This window comes from Pithys albifrons, chromosome 20 (genome assembly GCF_047495875.1).
Source record: "Pithys albifrons albifrons isolate INPA30051 chromosome 20, PitAlb_v1, whole genome shotgun sequence".
In the NCBI taxonomy this organism is placed as follows: Eukaryota; Metazoa; Chordata; class Aves; order Passeriformes; family Thamnophilidae; genus Pithys; species Pithys albifrons.
The window spans coordinates 5,536,430-5,557,106 of NC_092477.1; the positions used below are offsets into that span (position 1 = coordinate 5,536,430).

Below are 20,677 nucleotides of genomic sequence, written 5' to 3' on the forward strand. Positions count from 1 at the left end.
ATAAATTGATGGATGACCATCCATATTCATTGTGGGCATGCTTTGAGAGCGCGCCTCGCTCCCATCCTCTCCCCCTCCCTCCCTCATACCATTGCACAGGAACACAGCTTTGGCTGCTGAAACCATGGCCCCACACAGCAGCTAATGGTGATTTTGCCTTCTTTCACCAGCATTAAATAGGCCTTGGCTGACCCTACCGAGGGCTTTCACTAGAACAACAGCATGGGAGAAACTGAGCCACCTTGCAAGAGAAACTCAGCATCTCCCAGGGCATCAATAAGGTGAAAGCATTGACCAAGGAGCTTGGGAAAGAGTGTTGCTGTTGTTAAAGCAGCTGAGGTTCTATAGCAGAATTTCATGGCAAATAGTAATGAATTTACTGACTGGGGTTATTCAGATGATATTTGTGTGATTCCTTCAGCTTAAGGCAAATACTTTGAAGCTGAGTGTTTCCTGCAGCTCGCGGGAGTGTGGCTACATGTTCTAAAATGTCTAAGCACTCCTTTGGCAAGTTAGTAGTCATAAAGTCTCTTAAAATAATTTTCAGGCTGTCATTCTTAATAGTGCAATCCTAAGAGGGCCAGCTGAGCCACAGAGCAGAGAGAGCAGGAATCTTGGGCAGCAAAATACAAAGGAGAATGTGGGCTTTTTTGTGGGGAAGAATGTGGGCTGGTGTGGTATTTGCCTGCATTTTTCCCTAGGCCAGTGACTCCAGCCCAGCTCAATCCAGCTTCGGTTTTTAGGACAGTTACAGTGAGAGCCCAGCAGCAGAATTGCTCCTGTATTGGTTGCATCCCTCACGCATTACGCTCCGTGGATAAGAGAGGCTTCCACAACTGGTCATACTTCCCTCCTTAGAGCATCCTCTGTGACTCAACAGCAACTTGCTGTGCTCAGAGGACAGTGCTGAGCACAAGACCTTGCTTTGCAATAACATCCAACCACATGCACAAACAAGCAGTTTGTTTTCCTTGTGGAATAACACCACTGGGTTTTTGCTCTTGGCGCCTTCTCAGTCTCCCAGACATGCCAGGCATCAAGAAGGGCCACCCTGGCCACCCTTCTCATGGTCATAGTCATTATTCCCTTGTGTGACAGAAACCTTAAGATTTTCAGTTGAACAATCTCCAAGTGTAGCTGATAGATCTTTGTAATAGCAAAATCTTCTTGTCACCACTTTTATGATTTATCTGGTCATCCAGAGAGGCAAACAAGTTGAGATGGGCAGAGAACGTGTGTTGTTATAACATATCTGGTTGCCTGGACTTGGGGATGGCCACTTTGACTCATGTTCTCTATCTTGACCAGTGACAGAACCCAAGGGAATGCCCTGAAGTTGTGTAAGAGGAGGTTTAGGTTGAATATTAGGAAAAGGTTCTTCCCCCAGAGGGTGGTTTGGCACTGAACAGGTTCCCCAGGGCAGTGGTCACGGCACCAAGCCTGAGAGAATTCAAGAAGCATTTGGAGAATATTCTCAGGCACATGATGTGACTCTTGGGGATGCTCCTGTACAGGGCTAGAAGTTGGACTCGATCCTTGTGGGTCCCTTCCAACTTGGCATATTCTGTGATTCTGAGGGTTTTGGGTTTGGCCACCTTGGCTCCTCTTGGACATATCTGGTTGCCTGGGCTTGGGAATGGCCACCTTGGCCAGCTGCAGAACAAAGTCTTGCTACCACTGCCAGCACTAGGAAATACCCTTTTTTCTTAAGTGACAAACACTCATGTTCTTGGAGGTGAAATATCAAATTTCAGTGCTGGGCTCTGCAAGGCAGTTGTAATTGTATCTGTCTGCAGCACACAGATCAATTGCATAATTATGGTGCTCCGACCGCTGTATCGGAGCTCATACCCAGGAGCCGAGTCACCCACACAAAGAAAGCCACTCACGCCCAGGAATGCATTTCCACGAAGCAGCTGAATTACCAGGGAGCCACACTCCATCAAGGCACTGAGCCTGCCCACTCCACTCAGGAGATGCTCAGACACGATTGTCATATTCCATGGAAAAAGCCTCCTGGATGCTCCGCGGCAGATTGCGACACCCTTCATTTCCAAGGTGTCTGGTTTGTTTCAGCGATGGAAGACGTCACGATTTATCAATACGTGACTTTATTCGGAAAGGTCTGCCCAAGCTCCGTGTAATGGTTTTCCTCTTTTCAAATCAGGACCTCCAGGGAGGAAAATAATGCTTGAATATTTTACTGTAGCAGGAAATGTCTCTGTCTCTGCCTTCTTCAATATTAAAGAAGAGATTAGCAGATATCCTGGAAGCGGGCCATGTTATTCACTCTCTTCCCACTGGAGCCAAAGGTGAAACTCCCGTAGAAATAAATGAAGTGGGTTCTGTGGTCACTCAGCCACCGGGTGCATGTGATCTGCAGTGGGATCATTTCTTCTTTTTGTGACAGAAACCTCTGGATACATTTCTCCTCATTTGTGTGAACATAAACACCAGCACTGGAGATGCCGATTAAGTGACGTGGTGGTAAAACTCTGCTTCTGCAGAAGTTGCTGACTTTGGTGAGCCTGAGATTTGGCCCTCGCTCTGTCTGAAGGCCTCCACACCTCTGGACGTCCCTTTGAGGGGTTAAAATGCAAAGTTTGTTCTGTTCAAAGAATTTGTTACTCTGAGACAATGCTTCTGAATTTTAGTCCCCCCCCCCGCCCCCTTTTTTTTTTCTGGACAAATAGTTATGTGGCATGAGGCTTGTTATAGTTGGAAACATCCCTAAGTAAACAGCTGAGCTTAAAAATACTCCTTTTTTTTTTTTTTTGTCTGGCCTTTTAAAAAAACAGTAGTTATTGCACAAAAGAAGACTATGCTGATGCCAATCACTGCATTGAAGCTGAAAACAGGAAGCTGCCCTCAGTGTCTGTCCCCAGAACTTTGACTACCCTTCTTGGACATTAAAAGCCTTGTTGGAGGATGTGCCCTGTGCCATGAATTGGACCTCTTCATCTCTTTTTTTTTTTTTTTTTAAATGAGGTGGAAGGCTGCCTGTCACTTATAAGTCTGTGTCCTGCATGTTTGCCTCCTGGCCTCTACCAGACTCCTTCCATTTGGCTGATGATTTTCCATCTTCTCTTCAAACAGGTAACGGTGATGGGGAGTTACCTGCTCATCCAGGCCTGCACTGGCAGGTACTTCTCAGTGCTCCCTAAATCCTCTGTGTTATCTTGAGCATCCTTTTGTTTCTGAACCCCAGAGGACAGGTCTGAACTTCAGTACAAAAGGCTGCCTCTTGCACTGTGCTTAGGCAGCTTAGGAGGAAAGGAGAGATGGAGTTTGCATCATTTTCTGGTGCAATACACAAAAGCCTCAAGATCATTCTGAATCTTGAAGCCCAACTGCAAGAGCAAGAAAACCAGGCCTTGCCAATCAGTTTCTCCAACAAATCCCCCTTCTCCAAGCTGACGCTTCCATGAAGCCTGCAGGGATTCCCCAATGTCACAGAAATCTTTGCTGAACTGGAGACTGCCTTTTCCCAAAACAGGGGCAAGACAGGGACTTTGGTTCAGGCCAAACATTTTCATGTCTTCAGAAATAATTCTGTCAGGGCAAAGGAGCTGGTGCTGCCCCAATGAATACATGTTTTCCGGAGTTCAGCTGAGAATCCTCCAGCACCTGTTGTCAATCCCCCAGAGATGCTCTCTCCTGCTGCCAGGTGCTGTGCCTGCAGACATTTTACTGTTCTAGATTTAAACTGGATTTCCAGGCAACTGCTTTTTAATTTTTTGAAGTCATTTTTCCCTTGAGGACAAATCAGATTCCCTTTATGTTTTCTTCTCTGTATCTACTTCAAATCAGATTTATATTTGAAGTGAGAAGTCCATGGTGTTGATGAACACAGTCCACGGTGCAGGTCATGCATGACCAATACATTGATATGACCTTCAGCAGGTCTTAGGGTCCCATAGACCTCCGTGGAGACGAAAATTAGTTTATCTTGCCAAGGCCCTGGATGCATTTAATATCACAGTGTTAAGAAAAGAACCGAAGAAGCATTTTGTACCATCACCAGTTACTGCTTCCTAGAAATATTCCACTCCTGACTCTGCCTTCCCTGACTTTAAGCCTGTAGGACTCTATGAGTTTATCTGAGCTGTGTTCACACCACTGAGGAAAGGGAAGAAGCCTGTTAGTTTTTATTTTGTGAGGGCAATCGTAGGAAGAAACAATCTGGTTGTCCTTCACTTTGATCATGAAAATGTAAAACCCAACATGTAACCTACCAAGCATCCAAGAACACAGGAAGAATCTGGAGTCAGAGCTGGTGCTCAACACGTGTGGAAGGAAGAGCCTCTGCTGCTTTTTGGCAGCCCACCCAGTGATGCACCACCACTGGCTGTCGAAGGTTAATGTCCCCTTGTCTGGGAAGGATTTAATCACATCTCTCTTCATCAGCGCTCAGAATTAGGAAGCTCACAGGCAGAAAAGGTCTTCCCTTCTCACCAACACTCCCCTCAAAGCACAGCACTGCAAGCTGAGTGGTGAGTTAATAGCAGGACTTACAGATCTTCTTCAAAAGTAAACTAGGCTTGTAAAGCCACGTTCCACCATCATTTTTCAAAGCACACAAAGGCGAGTGGGTATCTCATCTCTCAGCTTTTGTGCCCGATGCCATCCTGCCAGTGCAGGGTGAGGCAGCTCTCCAGGGCTAGTACAGCACGAGGGCTCATGATAGTGCAGTTCAGCAGGACTTTGTTAATCATTTAAGCAGTCTCCATTTAATTCAGACATCTCAGTCTCTGCGCTCGGTTCCTCCCTCGGGTTTTGCAGACTCTGAGCAGACAGATTTATTGGGGTCTTAGGCATAATCAGGAACAAATTAGCCTCTGTTAGGATCACACACTGGCCTGGATCACAGCTATTCAAAGGCTGCCTTTCCATCCATGTGAGTATGAATTAAGTCATCGGGTTGGAGTAGGTCTTGAGTATTCTTTTATCCCAAACACATGATCTTATCAGAAGCCCATTACGTTTATCATCGCATTAGGAGGGAACATTTGGAGCCAGTGCAGGAGTATGTTGCTATATAAATGTTGTGCTTACTTCAGTGCCTGTCATGAAAATAAGTCAGTGCTCCGGGAAGGCCGGGAAACACTGTCTAAATGCATGTGCCTAAAATTAGGCTGTGAGTTTCTGGGTATGTGTTTGCATCCGAGGGGTGGCTGAGCCGGGGATGTGTAAAGGGAGTGTAAGAGTGTTTGTGTGTCAGTGTTTCTGTCAGTGTGGGTGTGGAGCAGGATGATGGTGTTTCACTGTACATCTCACTGTGCATATGTTTATAGGCTGCAGGTCAAGTCTTTTTAACATGCTAAGTATTTTCCTTTCCTTCCCCCCCCTCCCCCCCTTTATAGAAATAAGCCTCTTTTTCATAAAACATCACAGAAACTCTCTTTCCAAAAATACATATTTTCATAATTTTGGCATTAATTTTGAGGATTCAGATTGCTGACCACAGTCTTTCCAGGGCTGAATGTTTCTCTGAGATTTCTGCTGAGACTTTCACTCTAACTGGGGCATAGTGCTCTGGGGTGGGTGAGCCACTTAGCTGTACCCTACTGTTCCTGGGTACAGCAGAGACCCAGAGCCTTGATACAGCTCTGCAGTGAGAGGAGCAGAACAAGAGATGCAGGAGGACAAGGTGAGAGAAGCAAGAGTTTGACTCCGTGTCCATCACAGGTACTTGCTTGCTCTGCCCCTTCCTTGAGCTGGCCAGACATAGAGCAGAGCTCTCCCAGGGATGAATGAGCCCTGCTGGTGTAGCACTGTGCCAGCATCAACAAGCCCTGCAGGGAAACACGGTGTGCTACAGGGATATCCAAGGTCTACAGGGATGTTCAAGGACTACAGGGATGTCCAGGCTGGGGCTCTCAGAAGCAGTTCAAGCACATGTTCCCAGCTGGGTCTGTATCAGACCAGGGCCCTGCTGGCTCAGGGCTGCTGGGCATTCAGGCTGTGGGAGGAGGTAGGACAGCAGGGCCAGGGGACCAGCACGACTGGGTTGCCTTAGGGCCCATTGCTCATCCACCCTGGGAGCCACTGTCACCTCTTGTCTGTGAACACTCTCCCCAGTGCTCCTCCTATGAGCTCTTCCAGTTGTGTGACATATGTTTGGTGGCTCCTGGACAAATGAAGATTTTAGGATGTGCCATGTAGGGTCAGGAACTTTGGCCACACTGGAAATACTCACTCAGGCACAGGACTGCACTCATACAGCTGAAACATTTCCAGGTCTGTGCTGGTGCCTTCTCGCCAGCTTGAAGCACAAATCCACAGTTTCCTACACTTATCTATATACACAATTGTCCAGAGAAGTTGTGATGAAATGAAACCATAATGACATTTTCCTCTGATAGACTTCTCTATTCTTTCAAAGCCACACTCTCTTAAAGACCTGGAATATTGCATGTGAGGAAAAGGAGTGAAAGTCATTAAATAATTGAATAGCAATAAACCCATTTTTTTTCTGGCTCGTGATGGTATTTCACTGTGTAAACCAGGAGGAAAAATAAACAGGGGATTTAGTAGTTTGGAAGTAGCTCAAAATTGAGCAGCCGTTGGATTTTCTGACACCTAGCTCGAGATTGTCCAATACTACCGATGGGATTCTCCATAGGGATCATTTCCATCAGTCCAGCTAGCAGCTCTGGCTAATTTCCTACCCTTTTTTCAACAGGCTTATTTGCCAGACAAAAATACAACCGGCTGTCAGAACTGGATACCTCTAGGGACTGACAATGATAATACAATACAAAATAGGATACCAACAGGTCAAAGGTTTCCATTTCACAGAGTACTCTAATGACTGAAAGTCATTATTGCTATGCAGTCTGTTTGAAAAGAGTAGATGGATCTCAGTTCAGTTTTTAATGGGCCAGTGTTACAGAAACAACCTCAAAAATTTGGCATCTTTGTTGGCAGTCTCATTAGAGAAGCCACAGAATAAATGGACAAGGATAATAAAGTCTCCTGCTGCTTTTGATCCTTTCAGGTCAAGTCTGAGTCATGTTGGTTGAAGCTGTGTGTGTATGTGGCAAGATTACCCTGACACTATGTACAGTGTATCTGCTTTGGATAAACAGATCTGTTTGGCCCTTTGGTCACTACAACTGAGAACTTGGCAGTTTTCACCATCCCTACAGTCACAGTTGCTGTTGTTGTTTATTTGCAGATATCTTTGAAAAACAAAAAGGGAAACATTGTAGACAAAACCCTCCACTGGCATTTTTCCATCCAGGCTGGTGGAATTATGCCAACACCCACATTGCCTTTCCATGTATTTTCTATCTCTGCTTTCTTCTGCCTCCATCCTTTTAAAAAGAGAAAGATGAAAATAATCAGAAAACTCCTAACATTAGAAGAAATATCTTGAGGGAGTTACCCAATACAGAAGTTGACTATTGTTGCTTGGCTTTTTTGAAACCATCTTGCTGTGGCCTAGAAGGGACCAATGCTCCCACTTCCCAGTGACCTGATCCAGTAGATAGATGAAAACTGATGGTATCAGAACTTAGCAACTACAATGCAAATACGTGTAGCCGGTCCTTTGTGATTTCCCTTCTCTGGCTTTCCCCTGCAGATGAACCCAGCAGGTGCTATTTCCACGATGGTGATGGAGTGTGTGAGGAGTTTGAGCAAATGACCAGCATCAAAGACTGTGGTGTTTACACTCCCAAAGGCTTCCTCGATCAATGGGCTTCCAACGTCTCTGTCTCACATCACAGTGACCAGCAGTGCCCAGGATGGGTGGTCATTGGTCAGCCAGCAGCAACCCAGGTAAGGAAACCACACTCCCTTTCCTCTCCTGGAAGGTGAAGTCCAGCAAGGAGCAATGTTCTTGGAGGTTTCCTCACCCAGGTCGGTGGTCGACATCCATGGGTGGCCCTTCACCAAGGAAGGCCCCTGACAGCAGTTTCTCTCTTTCTGAGCCTGATTAGTAGTGATGAGTTGAAACTGAGTTCCAACCACCCAACTAGAGCCAGCTCAAGTTGTGGCCTTCTTGATTCAATAAGCTATGTAGAAGTCATCTCAACTAACCATCATCACCTAAAAGATAGATGGGCTCTCCACAGTGTCCACAGGGTATGACCTTGTGGCAATGAGTTCTGAGGGCTAATGCCGAATAATACAAAAGCTTGTTCTTGCTTTTTTAATAGTTTTGTGTTTTCATAAAACGCCCTTTTGTTCTATTCTGAGAAAGGCCCCATCCATTCCCGAAGCCGTTCATGAGCCTTAACCCCCTTCTCCCATGTCTCCTTTGTGACATAAATAGCTCCAGTTACCATAACTTTACCTTTTGTCTCTCTCTCTGAGAGAATTAGATCCAAATGAGTTCAAAAAGACCTTCAATAAATGCCTGGAAAACAGAGCTGTACAAGATGCAGATGCAACAGTCCAGATGCAACCTGACTTGAGAAAGCACACATTGCTTATTAACTGTTTTTTAGAGGATACAGCAGGGTAAGGACCTTCATATGTAAGAGCTGCTTTGTATGTTCTTCCTTCAGCACCCACCATTGTCCCTTGCAAGAGACAGAGCACTTATCAGACTCATCAATTTTGTTCACTTCTGGTAGGATGCAGAAAATTTGTTCTGAGAGTTTAATTATCCAGAAGGTGTCTTGAGTGGGCAGTGCAGAGAGGAGTGCCGTGTCACAGATATGTCAGGCAGATTTCTCCATGGATAGTAAACATTTCCAGTTGGCTTGCAAGAGAAAACATCTTTATGCAAGAGATTTGACCTTGCTCACAGTGCACAAGTCTGTAACAAATTAATGACCAGGTCAGTTCTAAATGCACGAAGCATGGTTAGCTGGCCCAGTATCAAAACAGAATCTGAAGACCAGTGTTGTCTTTTTGTCACAGTTTTATTATTTCACACTGTAAGAGGAACTTTCCTCTGGACTTTCATAATTTCTTTGTTGTTCGAGCTCCCTTTGCTGCAGTGCAGACCAAAGGCCAGTGTCTCCAGCTCAGGTGCTGCTTTTTGGGTGTGTCCCCGGGCCCTCCATCCCTGTGCAGCCACTCAGAGAGCTGCCCTGATTTTCTCTGATGCCCTGGTAGGAACTCAGACACTCCACACAGTAGGTAACATATGGTCCTGTGGTGGAAAAACCACCACCACGCACACGCAGAACAGAAAGCCCTGCTGTGTAGCCACAACTCAGGCGTGTTTGTTGTACCCAGATGAGACGAAGTTGTCACAGCCTTGTTAAAGAAAAAAAAAAAAAAGAAAAGGCCAAAAAGCTGTTGTATTTATAGGCAGAGCACTAGCATATCACACACTGGCAGAGTGAATGGGAACATGCCTCCTGTTATTGCCTGGCCCCTGGGGAGATAACAGTGTGCTATTTACTTCCAGCAAAAGGAATTTTTGCTTTAGCTCAGCTGGTTCTATTACACCGGTTTGAGTGCATGGGGCTCGTTGACCTTTTTAATCATATGTGTTGAGAAAGCCTTTGTTTTCTCCAGGAAGAAGACAGCCTTGCAGGCTTGGGAAAGCACCTGACTTGTCACTCCAGAGAGGTTAGGTGGGGCAGCAGGTCATCAGTCTGTTAGCTAGAGGAGATGAAAATTAACCTAAGATCTCCTCTAATCACTGCATGTAATGATCACTGGTGTGTAAACATGTTTGGCTTCATTATCTGCCCAAGCATTGAGCCTTAGGGGTTTTCTGTATTGATGAAAGGAGCACCTTTCCTCACCCAGATACCTTTCAGAGTAGGTTGTGTGCTTGTTGGTCTTGTGCAAACTTTTCGTGTTGTTGCTGGGTAGCTTCCTGATTAATCAGAGTGGTATTTGTGTTGGCTCCTCATCAGGAATGCCATGAAAGATATGTTTGAGTGCAGTGCACAGCAATATACAGAATACATAAGCTGCTTGTTATTAGCCATCCCCATTTCTCATAATTGCCCCAGCGCTCTCAAGGTGCTTTGAAACGTTTTAAGCATGTTCTGACTTAAAATGTTTCTTATCCTTAGATATCTCAGCACTTGTTTCTCTGCATGACTGTCATAGTTCTTTCAAGGCTTTTTCTGAGGAGTTTTCAATGCAGGTTGGTTGGTTGGTGTGGTATCTCTCAGCAATATCTGCCTATGTGTGCTTGTTTACTGTTGATGAGCACAAACTGGAGGCTCTCGCTGTTGTACAGTTGCTTCTGTGACCTGTTTGTTCAGTTCACTGAAGATATTGCCCATTTCTGCAGCTGTTTTTTCCTTAGATGCCCACACTGGGTTTCTAGTTTGAGGTAGATCTTACGTCACTTGTTAGTGTGAGGCTGCCGAATGGCAACATACTAAAGAGATAAAAAAGAAAGTTCACAGTATAAGGTTTGTTTTGAACAACAAAGTGCTTGCAAAGAATGACACAGTCTTGGCAAAGAGATACAGATTTGAAAAATGGAAAGATCAAACAGCCCCCCTTTAAAAAGTCACCCTTTCTGCAGAAATAAAACTCAGAGACAGCCACTTCTATTTTCCTGGCAGCCACCCTCCAGTGCTGATTAAGAAATATTCTCAGTATTGACAGCATTATATTTAGAGCCAAAGAGGGCCACTCAGCAACATTGCACCAGCACAGAAAGGCAAGCACCAGTGCAGGGTGTTTTTGCAGTTTGATTTCTAATCTGGAATCCTCTTCAGACCTGGAAGCAGATGCTGCTCATTACCTGTTGTCAGGCTCAGGAGGAACTCAGCAATAAGGGCTTTGCACACTCTTGAACCTATTACTTCTGCTGGGAGTTTGTAAACAGCCTTTTCTTGCCATCCCCTGTGTGTGAAATACCATCAGTGTTGGTGTGCTGCTGGTGTGGGGTGTTCTATGGCACTGGTTAGTCCTCAGGATCCTTCTTGGGATAAAAACTGTTGATGCAAAGTCATCAGCTGGAGTATGGTGGTGAAGACTACAAAAGGGCAGTGGTCCTGGGCAGATTTATGCTCACCAAAAGACAGTTCCAGGAGGCATAAACAGACAGACAATGGGTGCTTTGGCTGATCTGTTTTGAGAATAGCTGCAAGCCTGTTTGTATTGGAAGTCCCCAGGGACTTACTTCCCCAACTGGTTTTTACCCACTTAGGGCCAACCTCCTCATTCCCAGCAGGAAGGCAGGACATGGCTTCTTGGCACCTGGGCTTGACAAGACATGAGTTTAACATGCCAACTCTTGGCCTTCCCAGACAGTCCCAATTGTGTCATCACTGGTGAAGCTGCATCCATGAGGAGTGTTATGTTGGAATGTGCAGTTGGATTAGGTCACTAAGAGGCTGACTGTTCTGTAGGCTTTGCGAAACCAAGGTGTCACGGTGGTCTTTTTCAACTCCATCTTCAAGCTCTCCTTCCACACCAGTTTGGTTTTGCCACAGTTTACACTGGGAGTGCATTATCTCCTATGTTTGTCTCGCCTTCTCGAGTGGGTTGTACTGAGCAGGAAGGATTTGGGTATTTTTCTGAAGTGTCTGTGCAGCTGTGCCTTTGGAGGAAGCCTCTGACAGGCCTGTTTCAGGAGGGTTGCTCCAGCTTGGGAGAGCAGAGCAAAGGTAGGTGGGTGCAGACTGATCACAGGAGGCTGGAGATGCCATTTCTCCTTTTCTCCTGCTGGTCACACTCTTGCTTTTGGGGAACAGATTCATCTGCAGTTTCCCTTTTGGCCTTTATAATAGGGATTTATAGGAAGGGACTAGTGTATCTTTTGGAGGCTTATTCCTGACCTTGTTGCTACTGTCACAACATTGTGTGCTCAAGACTTGGAAGTTGGTGTGTGGGTTGGTGATTTAGAGGACCAGCTCTTCAGGAACTGTCTTTTGCTGCATTTCCTCCCAGTTGAGCAGTTGTTTAAACCAAGTAACCATATATATAAATATATATAAAGTATTCTTTTTCTCCATATGCCATTGTTTGAGCTTGGATTTCTACTGTATGGAAAAAGCCACGCAGCTTAAGCACAGTTAACCAAACAGGGACTATTTCCCAAGGCTGCTGGGCACAGACAGATCCTGGGATCTGCTTTCATTCCCAGACTAAAGAACACACCCTCTTCTCCTCTGGGTACCCCACAGGGGCTTCTATGGAGTAAGAAGTTGTGGAAGAGGATTCTTGTTACATCTTTCCCACAAACAGAGGCGCCCTCCTGCCCTTATTACAGTTCCCACAATTGCACTCATCCAGACTCACTACAACAAACCTTCCACCAGCATCAGAAAGATGTCTAGAATTGCAGTATGTCTGGAATAGCCCACAGAAAGAGAAGAAAGGAGCACAAAAGTATTCTGAACACTAAAAAAATAACATGGTAGAGCAAGGGCTCCAAGAGTGGTAAGAAAATACCATAAGAAAATTGAAGAGAAAGATGATGAAGTTCTCTGCCACACAGTTTTATTCTGTCTAATAAATATAATGCTGAAGATAATTCCCCAAAGATTCAGCAAAGCCAACAAATAGAGTAATCTTGAACAGGAGCTGGAAAAGAGGAAACCTGCAACTTTTAATGGAGAAGCCATTCCTTTCCTTTGGGGTGATCTTGCTGAGAAGAGGGAGGGTGTCTGTCTGTCGGCTCTGCAAGTGGCCCTTTTTGAACTGCCCAATTCACAGCCAAGTCCTGTTGCTCTTCAACGGTAAGAGTTTTGTTGTGGTTGGAGGGATGAAAAACCTCCCCTTTTTAATAAGATGATTTGCTTTGCAAATGTCTTTGTTATTTATAGCCGAGCCAGACTTTGAACCACTAAGCTCTGGAGGATGAGGGCAGAATCCCACTAAGAAAAACCATTAATGGAGGAACCATGAGTGATCAGAGACCAGTTCTGGAAAAAGCTGAACTGGACACTGTGCACAGGCTGTCGCAAGAGGAATGTAGGGTTGCTGTACGCGGCTGAGCTCATTTCCAGTACTGGCTGATCCACCAAAGGGCTTCAGCTTAGGTTACAGAGTCTCCAAGTCTAAAGTTAGTTCAAGGGGTCCAAAACTTTGTCTTCATTTCCCCTGGAAACTACAGACCAGCCAATTTGGTCTTTTGCCTGAAGGCTGGAGAGTTGCATCACGAGCCTGGCTCTGTCAGGCAAATTCAGGCTGGAATTCTCCTTCCTTGGATTAAGTGATGGTATTTTTGTATTTTTTTTTCAGTAAACAGTGATTAATTAAGCCTTATCACAGGCGCACTGCTTGGTTTCTGTTCTGTTTAATAGATGTGGAAACCAGAGCACAGAAAGGTAAAGCTACTGTTTGAGGCTTAGACCTCAGTATTCTTCAGAGGCATTGCAGGCACTGGGCATTACTGAACCTAAACCTCCCCAGGACCAGGAAGTTCAGGATGTCTTAAAAGGGAAATGTTCATATCTTGGATAAAAAGAAAAATGTTCAGAGCCTGCTGAGAGTTGCTGCCTGGGAGCAGAGACCTGGAAGGGGTTTGGGGTCATTAAATCTGCATTTTAGCTCTGTCAGTCCCTCACATCATCCCGTTTGTGAATTAATCAGTCTTTATCCTAGCACAGCTTGGCTGTTCATTTCCAGCACAAAGGACTGAAAAACTGTCCCACCAACTCTTTGCTTTAATGGCTAGAAACTTTACTTCCCACCTGTCTTCCTGGGAAAGCTGGATTTTGCAACCTTTCTGCCAAAGGAATTCCACTGGTCTTTATTCACATTTTCCTTGCCACTCTGCCTCGTTGGAAGAAGGAAACCATGCAAAGTGTCCACATCGAGGTGAGAGGATGCTACAAAGATGTGTGCTAACATCAGTGCTGGGACTCAGTGTTCTGAGCAGATCTCTGAAGCTAAATAAAATGAGAAATGGGATTTCTAAGTAGGCTGGCTTGAAAAAGACTCATTAGCAGAGAGATGACTGAGGAAAAGCATTACCTTTAGAGTTAATTCAGAGGAAAGGGAATGCTGCTTATCACCTGGCTGCCTGCTACAGACCGGGATTCCCTCCCTTACACCTCTTCCTCCCCTCATCTTCCAGTGCTCCTCTCCTCCTGGCAGTAGTAAAGCTCAGTCCTCAGGGCTGATGTCTTAGTCTCTGGCCACTCTGTGTAAGGGGAGGACAGAGAGAACACAATGAGATGTCAGAGGAGATTCCAAGCAAGTTTGCCAAACACTCAAGGAATAGTTTTTTTAGTTTCCACTCCCCCCTCCCTCCCCCCCCCCCTTAGTTTTTAGAATAATTTTTCAAGAACACATATGCAAGTCATCTAAGGGAAACAGAACAGTGAGTACCAGGGGCTGGTACACTGTGTTCCCTTTGTGTACTGTAGAGAAAATAGATAAAAGAAACAAAGAATGATGCAGAGAGCAAAGCAGTCATCAGTACTCTGAGAGGTTCAATCTGACTTTTGCAGAGATGAAGGTCAAACCAAAAATCCTCAGGTGCCGGAAATTGGTCCCATCTTCCTAGAACCAGGAGACATTTACCACTAATGAAACGAGGGCAGAATTCCATGCCATTTGTTGTTTCTAGAAGCAAGAAGAAAGGCAAGAAAGGAGTATTGTCTTGGACAGTAATAAGAATTCTGTGTTTCTTTAGGAAGCAAATTGCCATTTATGATCATATCTGCTGAACACCCAGCCACCCACCCAGAATCCAGGCAGGAATAGAAAGCAGCTCGGACCCCCCTGGCCCCAGCGAGCCGGGAAGGCAGACCCCCCGACAGCAGCAGAGCTCATTAGCATGCACTCTTCTGAAAGGAGACCCCCCTCCTCGGCCCTTGCCCCTCAACCTGCCAGTCTCTGCGCCTGCTGCTGCTGCTCACAAGCCTTTAGATGCAGAGCATGTCCAGCAGCAAGCGTGGGATAGCTCTCCTGCATCCCATCCGGATTGTTTGTCTTGGGTCCCTCTCCATTCAGAGCGGAATGATTTTGCATAAATGCACTGACACGTCTGCTTTGTTCATGCGTGAAGGGTTCTCAACTTTTCTCATCCCACCCCCGCCCCGGCTCTCTTCTCCCTACTCCCTGGCATGTGTCTTCACCAACTTTTCCATGATTTCCCTGTGCAACAGCAAATAAACCTGCCTGAAGCATTGCCAGGCGATGCAGCACAGTTAAAAACACCCAGATAGATCTAAACCAAGCGATGGGAAGGAGGGGATGGAAAAGGGTGCAAGAGCAAAGCCATAATGACCTTCACTATGTAATTTGGTTTCATGTTCTGTGCAAGAAAACATGTGAAATATGTAAACAGAGCTCACCAGGGTTGTAATGCAGCTACAAAGCCACAGATATACAGGCAGGCAGGGTGCTGTTCTCCAGCAGAAAGGAATGCCATCCCCAAAACCACACGATCATTTCTTTAAGCTGAAAGTAAACTTTCTCATGCCAGGAGCAAAGAATTTATTTTTTCTTTTAAAAGAAGGATTGTCTGCACTACTTGTTCAGAGTACCATGGGCATTTTAGCCCACACTAGAGACCTCACTAGAGACATTGTACTTGGAACGTGAATGAATTTTAGGATGTTCATCCTGACATGTCTCTAAAAGGCATGGGTTTTGGTGGCTCAGCACTGTCCTCAAGGTCTCTTGAGTGAATTCGTCTGTACCCACCTAGAAATAAGTATCTGCTTTAAAAATAATTTAAAAAATCCAAAAGAACAAAGAACTAAATTGAAGATGATTTGGATAAACTCCTGAGCTGTTCCAAGTCTCTCATTTGTGCTCCATGTGCAGCAAGGAGCTGTAACTGCTGAGGAACACCACATCCATCCTCACTTTTGGAAGTACTGCCTGTGAAGTTGGAGGATTACTGTTTCCTCTGAGGTCATTTCAGTGGGGAATCTGATAAGAAGACATGATTCACCCTGGTAATTCAAATTCACATCTGGTAAGTGGCCCAGCTCCCTGTGCTATCAGCAGGAGTCTCCTGGGGACTGGGTTTCCACCATCGCCTCAGGGTCCGGCTGCGAGCTGTAACCTGTGCCAGGAAACAGTTTTTTTGCCTGATCAGTGCTATTATCTGTCCCCACATGTACCTCCTCACTGGGAGAAACCCTCGCTTCAGGAGAACATCAAGTTCTGCTTAGCCATTTTGGACACTGGGCCAAAATCCTTACACTTAGCACTTCAGGCAGTGGATCTTATTTTTCCAGTTTTTGATAATTAACCTTTGCATCATCACATTCAGAGAAGACAAGTCTCTCTTCAGAGAGGAGGTGAAGCATGGGGTAGAGATTACCTTCTCCCCACCTTTCTCCTTCCAACTACCTTTTAAACATCTGCCCTTCAGCTGAGCTTCTCCGTCCCTGTGCCCTGCAGTGTGTGCACACTGTGCCTGTACCAGCTGGAAAAGGAAAGCCTCACCTATGGAGGTTACCTGTTTCTGGTGAGAAAGGCTGAGCCTCAGCAGCTGTGAGTTCCTCCATTCCCTCTGCTCACAGTCTGTCACCCCAGTGGGGCTGAGGGAACCACTATCTTCCTCTTTCAGATGATGCTTGTACTTTAATCCCTTTCAGTAACTCCCTCTGGGAGCAGCTGGGAGGTCCTGTGAGCTCCCCTACTAACCTGGGACATCAAAGATTAAATGCTCCAAGTCTTTTGGCTTAATTTGTTGGAGTTTGAGGCTTATCAGAGCAACCAGGGTTGTTCCAAAGCTAGAAGGAAGTGACAGGCTTCCCCAAACAAGCCTTTGTTTGGGTGGAGGTGTGCACAGGCTGGAGGCAGTGGCTGGTGCTGCTCTATGGACTGTTCCTGGATGGTCCAGCTCATCCAGGGGGATTTGTTTGCACAATGGTGGTTTCATTACTCTGCAGTTTCAGTGGGAAAAGCCTGGTGAAGCAAGGGGAACCTTTTGATTTGCATACCACAAGCCACGCCTCCAGGTATTAAGAAAAACAGACCAGAGGGTTTAATCTTGATTAATATATGTTGGTGTGGGGCTGATGAGATGGATGGGAACTGAAAGTTTCTGTGAGCTGAGGTGTGACTGCCCAGCTCCCAGGAGCACATGGCAGCTCCTCCAAGGCCCCCACCACACTCCCAGGGAGCCTCTCTGTAGCTTTCCCTCTTGCTATTAAATTCAGGGTCTCTTCCCAATGCATCATCTCCCTGGATGTATCCAATTATGGCTTGTTGACAGCCCTGAGCAGACTTACACCCTTAGGATTAGAGGCATGTGTATGTCTTCATACAGGCAAGGGCAACGAGGGGGTGTCTGGCTGGCATGCTGGGAGTGTGGTGGGGGAAGCTGAGCAGCTTGGGGAGGGAAAGGGAGCCAGGGAGAGGGAGATTTGCACCCCCAGTTTTCCTTGCATGTGGAAAGACTGTGTGCTGAGTGTTGCGTGTGGTTTACTCAGCGTGTTTACATGGTCCATAACCCCAAACAAAGCCGGAAAGCATGACTTTAACTCTGGAAATAAAAGCACTGGAAACCCCTGGTTTTCTGCACATGAGAAAGTTTTGTTCTTTAAACACACAGATGTTTTTAAATGAAAAATCACTCTTTTGACCTTTCCTGAATGTGATCATGTGGTCGGAGCTGACATTAACCACTGCACGGCTGTTTGCTTCAGCTGCAGGCAAAGCTTAGTGAGTGGTTTGCGGGGCTCAGGGTAGCACCTGCCTTCCTTCACATCCCTTGGAAGTGGCTCCTGTGGCCCATGAGCTCTCAGGGTGGTTCAAGGAGTTGTGGTAAGGTCAACAATATTTAGGGTCTACTCTTACCCTGCTGGAAACAAAAGGATTAGAGTTTTTCCCTCCTTGACAGCTAAAAAGATGTGGCTTAACTTTTTTCCCCCTGTGTATCTCTCTTCCTATCAAAAATGTTGTCCAAGTGCTTCTCAACATCTCTGTCCACCTCAGCCAGTGTGTAATCCTGATTGAGAACTCCTCATGGAGCCAAAGTTCTTCAGGGATTTGTTGTTATTGCTTCTGGGCTTTCTTTACCTTGCTGTGTGTTTTCTTCATCCAAGCAAGTTTACAGGACCAGCTTTGAGAAGGAAGGAGGGGGATGTTACCAAGCGGATTGTACCAAGCCCAATCCTGCTTTGCCTTGAAGGAGTGCCAAACCACCAAAAGTACAATGAATCTAATGAGTCAGTTCCATGAATGTAACAATAAAAACACATTTAAGATCCTCTTAAAACGTGACACACATTCTGCATTTCACAGTTCGATTTTTTGATGCCAGCTGCTCCTGAATAAAATGCTCCAGTTAAAGGAAAAACAACAAAAAAAAAAATTAGCTTTTGCTCTACTCCTCAGTGGTGAAAGCTCATGGGATGGGATTGTTTTCCTTTGCTGCAGCACCCCACGGCCAGCCTTGGCTGTGCTGTAGTGGGCCTGGCTGGTTCAAGTTAGAGACGGGCAGTTCAGAAACCCAAGTGTGCAGCCAACAATAATGTTCTGGCTCCTGTATTTGTTTAACCTCGCTCTCCAGTGGATGGATATACAGTCTGCTAAAGCACTTATCAGTCTATAATGCCTTCACACTTCTCTGAGCAGTAATGTGGAAGTTGTAGACAGGAGCTTTTGCTGCAGCTTGAAAATGTCTTTTAGCTTTAATGAGCCTGATATTTGCAAAACTGAAGGCATAAGGTCTGGTTTGGGTGCTGTTGCTTGATCCTGTCTGTCTAGGCTGTTGCATTTGGGTGCTGTACCAGCTGGTAGATGTATTTGTGAATTTGAACATAATAGCAGAATGCAATTTAGGGCTAATTCTAAGAATTGTGCCTCTGAGGTGAGATCTTAGCAGCGCTGGGGTGGAAGATGCTGTTGTTTGAAAGCATCACCTTTATGCCCTACTGGTGTGTTGAAGAACTAGCAGAGGTCTGAGAGGAATAAACAGGAGCACATGGCAAATTGCTGGGTTGCACTTCCATGTGCTTCACAGGAATCTCTGTCGTGCGCTCAGAGCTATCCCTTGATTTTGCATCCCCTTGGTGTGTGTCACTGAAAGGCAAAAGAAGCAGAGGCTCTGAATCCTGGGTTTTACTTGTGGGTTGGTTTACATGGGTTGGGTTTTAAATCCCATTAGCACAACGAATTCTTCTTTTTCTCACTCTATTTTTCTGTAGTTTCTGGCCCCGTCTTCACCGACCTCTTTGGGGTGATCCTTTGAACCATAGAAATTCATCTGGTCAGGGTTTTGCTGGAAAATCAAAAGTCCATAATGTTTTTCCACGGGTCCAGCTAGCATCCTAGATATTTGATTACACCTGGCTGGCTGTCAAAGCCAATGGGAGTTTGGGATAGGGCCAGTCAGAACTGATTTACAGTTTTTTCAGGCATGCCATGTGAAGTTTATGGTTTGATGTGATTTTGATTTGAACTCGCCGGTTTTAAATGAAGTTTGCTTTGAATCTGGAGATAACAGAAATTCAAAGGAAAGCTCAAAGAATGCAGGTCTGCCTGATTTAAAAATGGAAATATATTGTTCATACTGCCTCTTTGGAAGTGAAATAACTGCATTTTTAAAGAAAGCTGAAGTTAATAACACACATTGAATGCACATGCAATCTGAGCCATCATCTAATGGAAATCCCTGTAGCTCCTATTCACTTGCCTCAAACTAAACTAACTTATATGACAAAATGAAATAGCCCTTTCATCTCTTACTCATTTCTGAATCACAGCCCTGTATTACATCCAACACGCTACCCAAGGAAATTTCCCTTTGGAAATGAACACTATCATTTTTATTGTAAAGTAGAGGAATTTATCACTGCAGAATTTGTCATCATGTCACATTGCAGATGAACTATTGATGCCATGTTGTATCATCTGTGGTGTTTTCATACACAGAAAGGTCACTTTCCAATTACTGAAAAATCCAGCCAAATCTTCAGCTTAAAACTGGGACTCTGTGCTAAGAAAGCTGTAATAACATGCTCATTGGATACTAAGTCTGCAAGGTCCAGACACATTGGATGCTTCAGGTTCAAAGTGGACGTGGCTGTGCTGAGACTGGACACAGCAATTGGCAATGGGGCTTTATTTCATCCCGAAGGAGATGTAAGCTGCTTCCCAATCCCACAGCCAAATCCTGTTCTTCATTACATGGGGAAAATTGACAGATGAGATTTCCTCTTACTTCTAAGCCAACTGTTTCTGGGAGTAATATAACATCAGTGTGTTACTCCAGGAGTTTTATCAGCTTCCAGTTAGTTGATAAAGGTTTTTCTGTGGATCACCTGCCTTCATTCCTTTGTTCTGGAGCAGGACACGCTGCAGTTTTTCATCTCTTGCCATTAGACCTTTAAGCACCCCAATGAAAACAGTCCAAAGCTGACACTATCAGAAACAGAGGACAAGGAGAGGTTTGGAGTAGAAGCTGCAGTTGATTAGCATCAGAGGTGAGGGGAAGTTGCTGCTGAGGAGGAAGCAGTAGGCTTTTAGGTAAGGCAACAATTAAAAGAGAGAGGACACAGCTTTCTGTCAGCATTTTATGCTTAGCATCTATGCTGCTGACCCTCAGATTTGTTTTTGGTTTTTTATCTTATTTTCTGATTATTATTTTAAACTCATTGGTAGTGAACATAAAAATGAATACGTGTACCAGTTTGGAAAAGAAGTAACTGTGAAGGTTTTCCTTAAGTCTTAGAGACCAGCTTGGAATGATCTTTCATTGACTTTCATTGTTGGGTAGAGAACTGTGGACTCAGATCCTCTGATGGGATAAATCCAGGACACTGATAAAGACACTAGTCCTAAAGTATTTCTGGACTGAGCCTAGAAGAAAATCCAGAGCAAA

General features: G+C 45.2%; 1 protein-coding gene across 1 annotated transcript in view; it reads left to right on the forward strand.

Moving 5' to 3' along the window:
* Positions 1 to 20,677, forward strand: part of PAPPA (pappalysin 1) — a 181,106-nt gene that overhangs the window by 96,813 nt on the left and 63,616 nt on the right. The window contains exon 10 of the mRNA XM_071574522.1: positions 7,589 to 7,785. Within this exon, the coding sequence (XP_071430623.1) occupies positions 7,589 to 7,785 (197 nt within the window). The remainder of the gene's footprint in view (positions 1 to 7,588; positions 7,786 to 20,677) is intronic.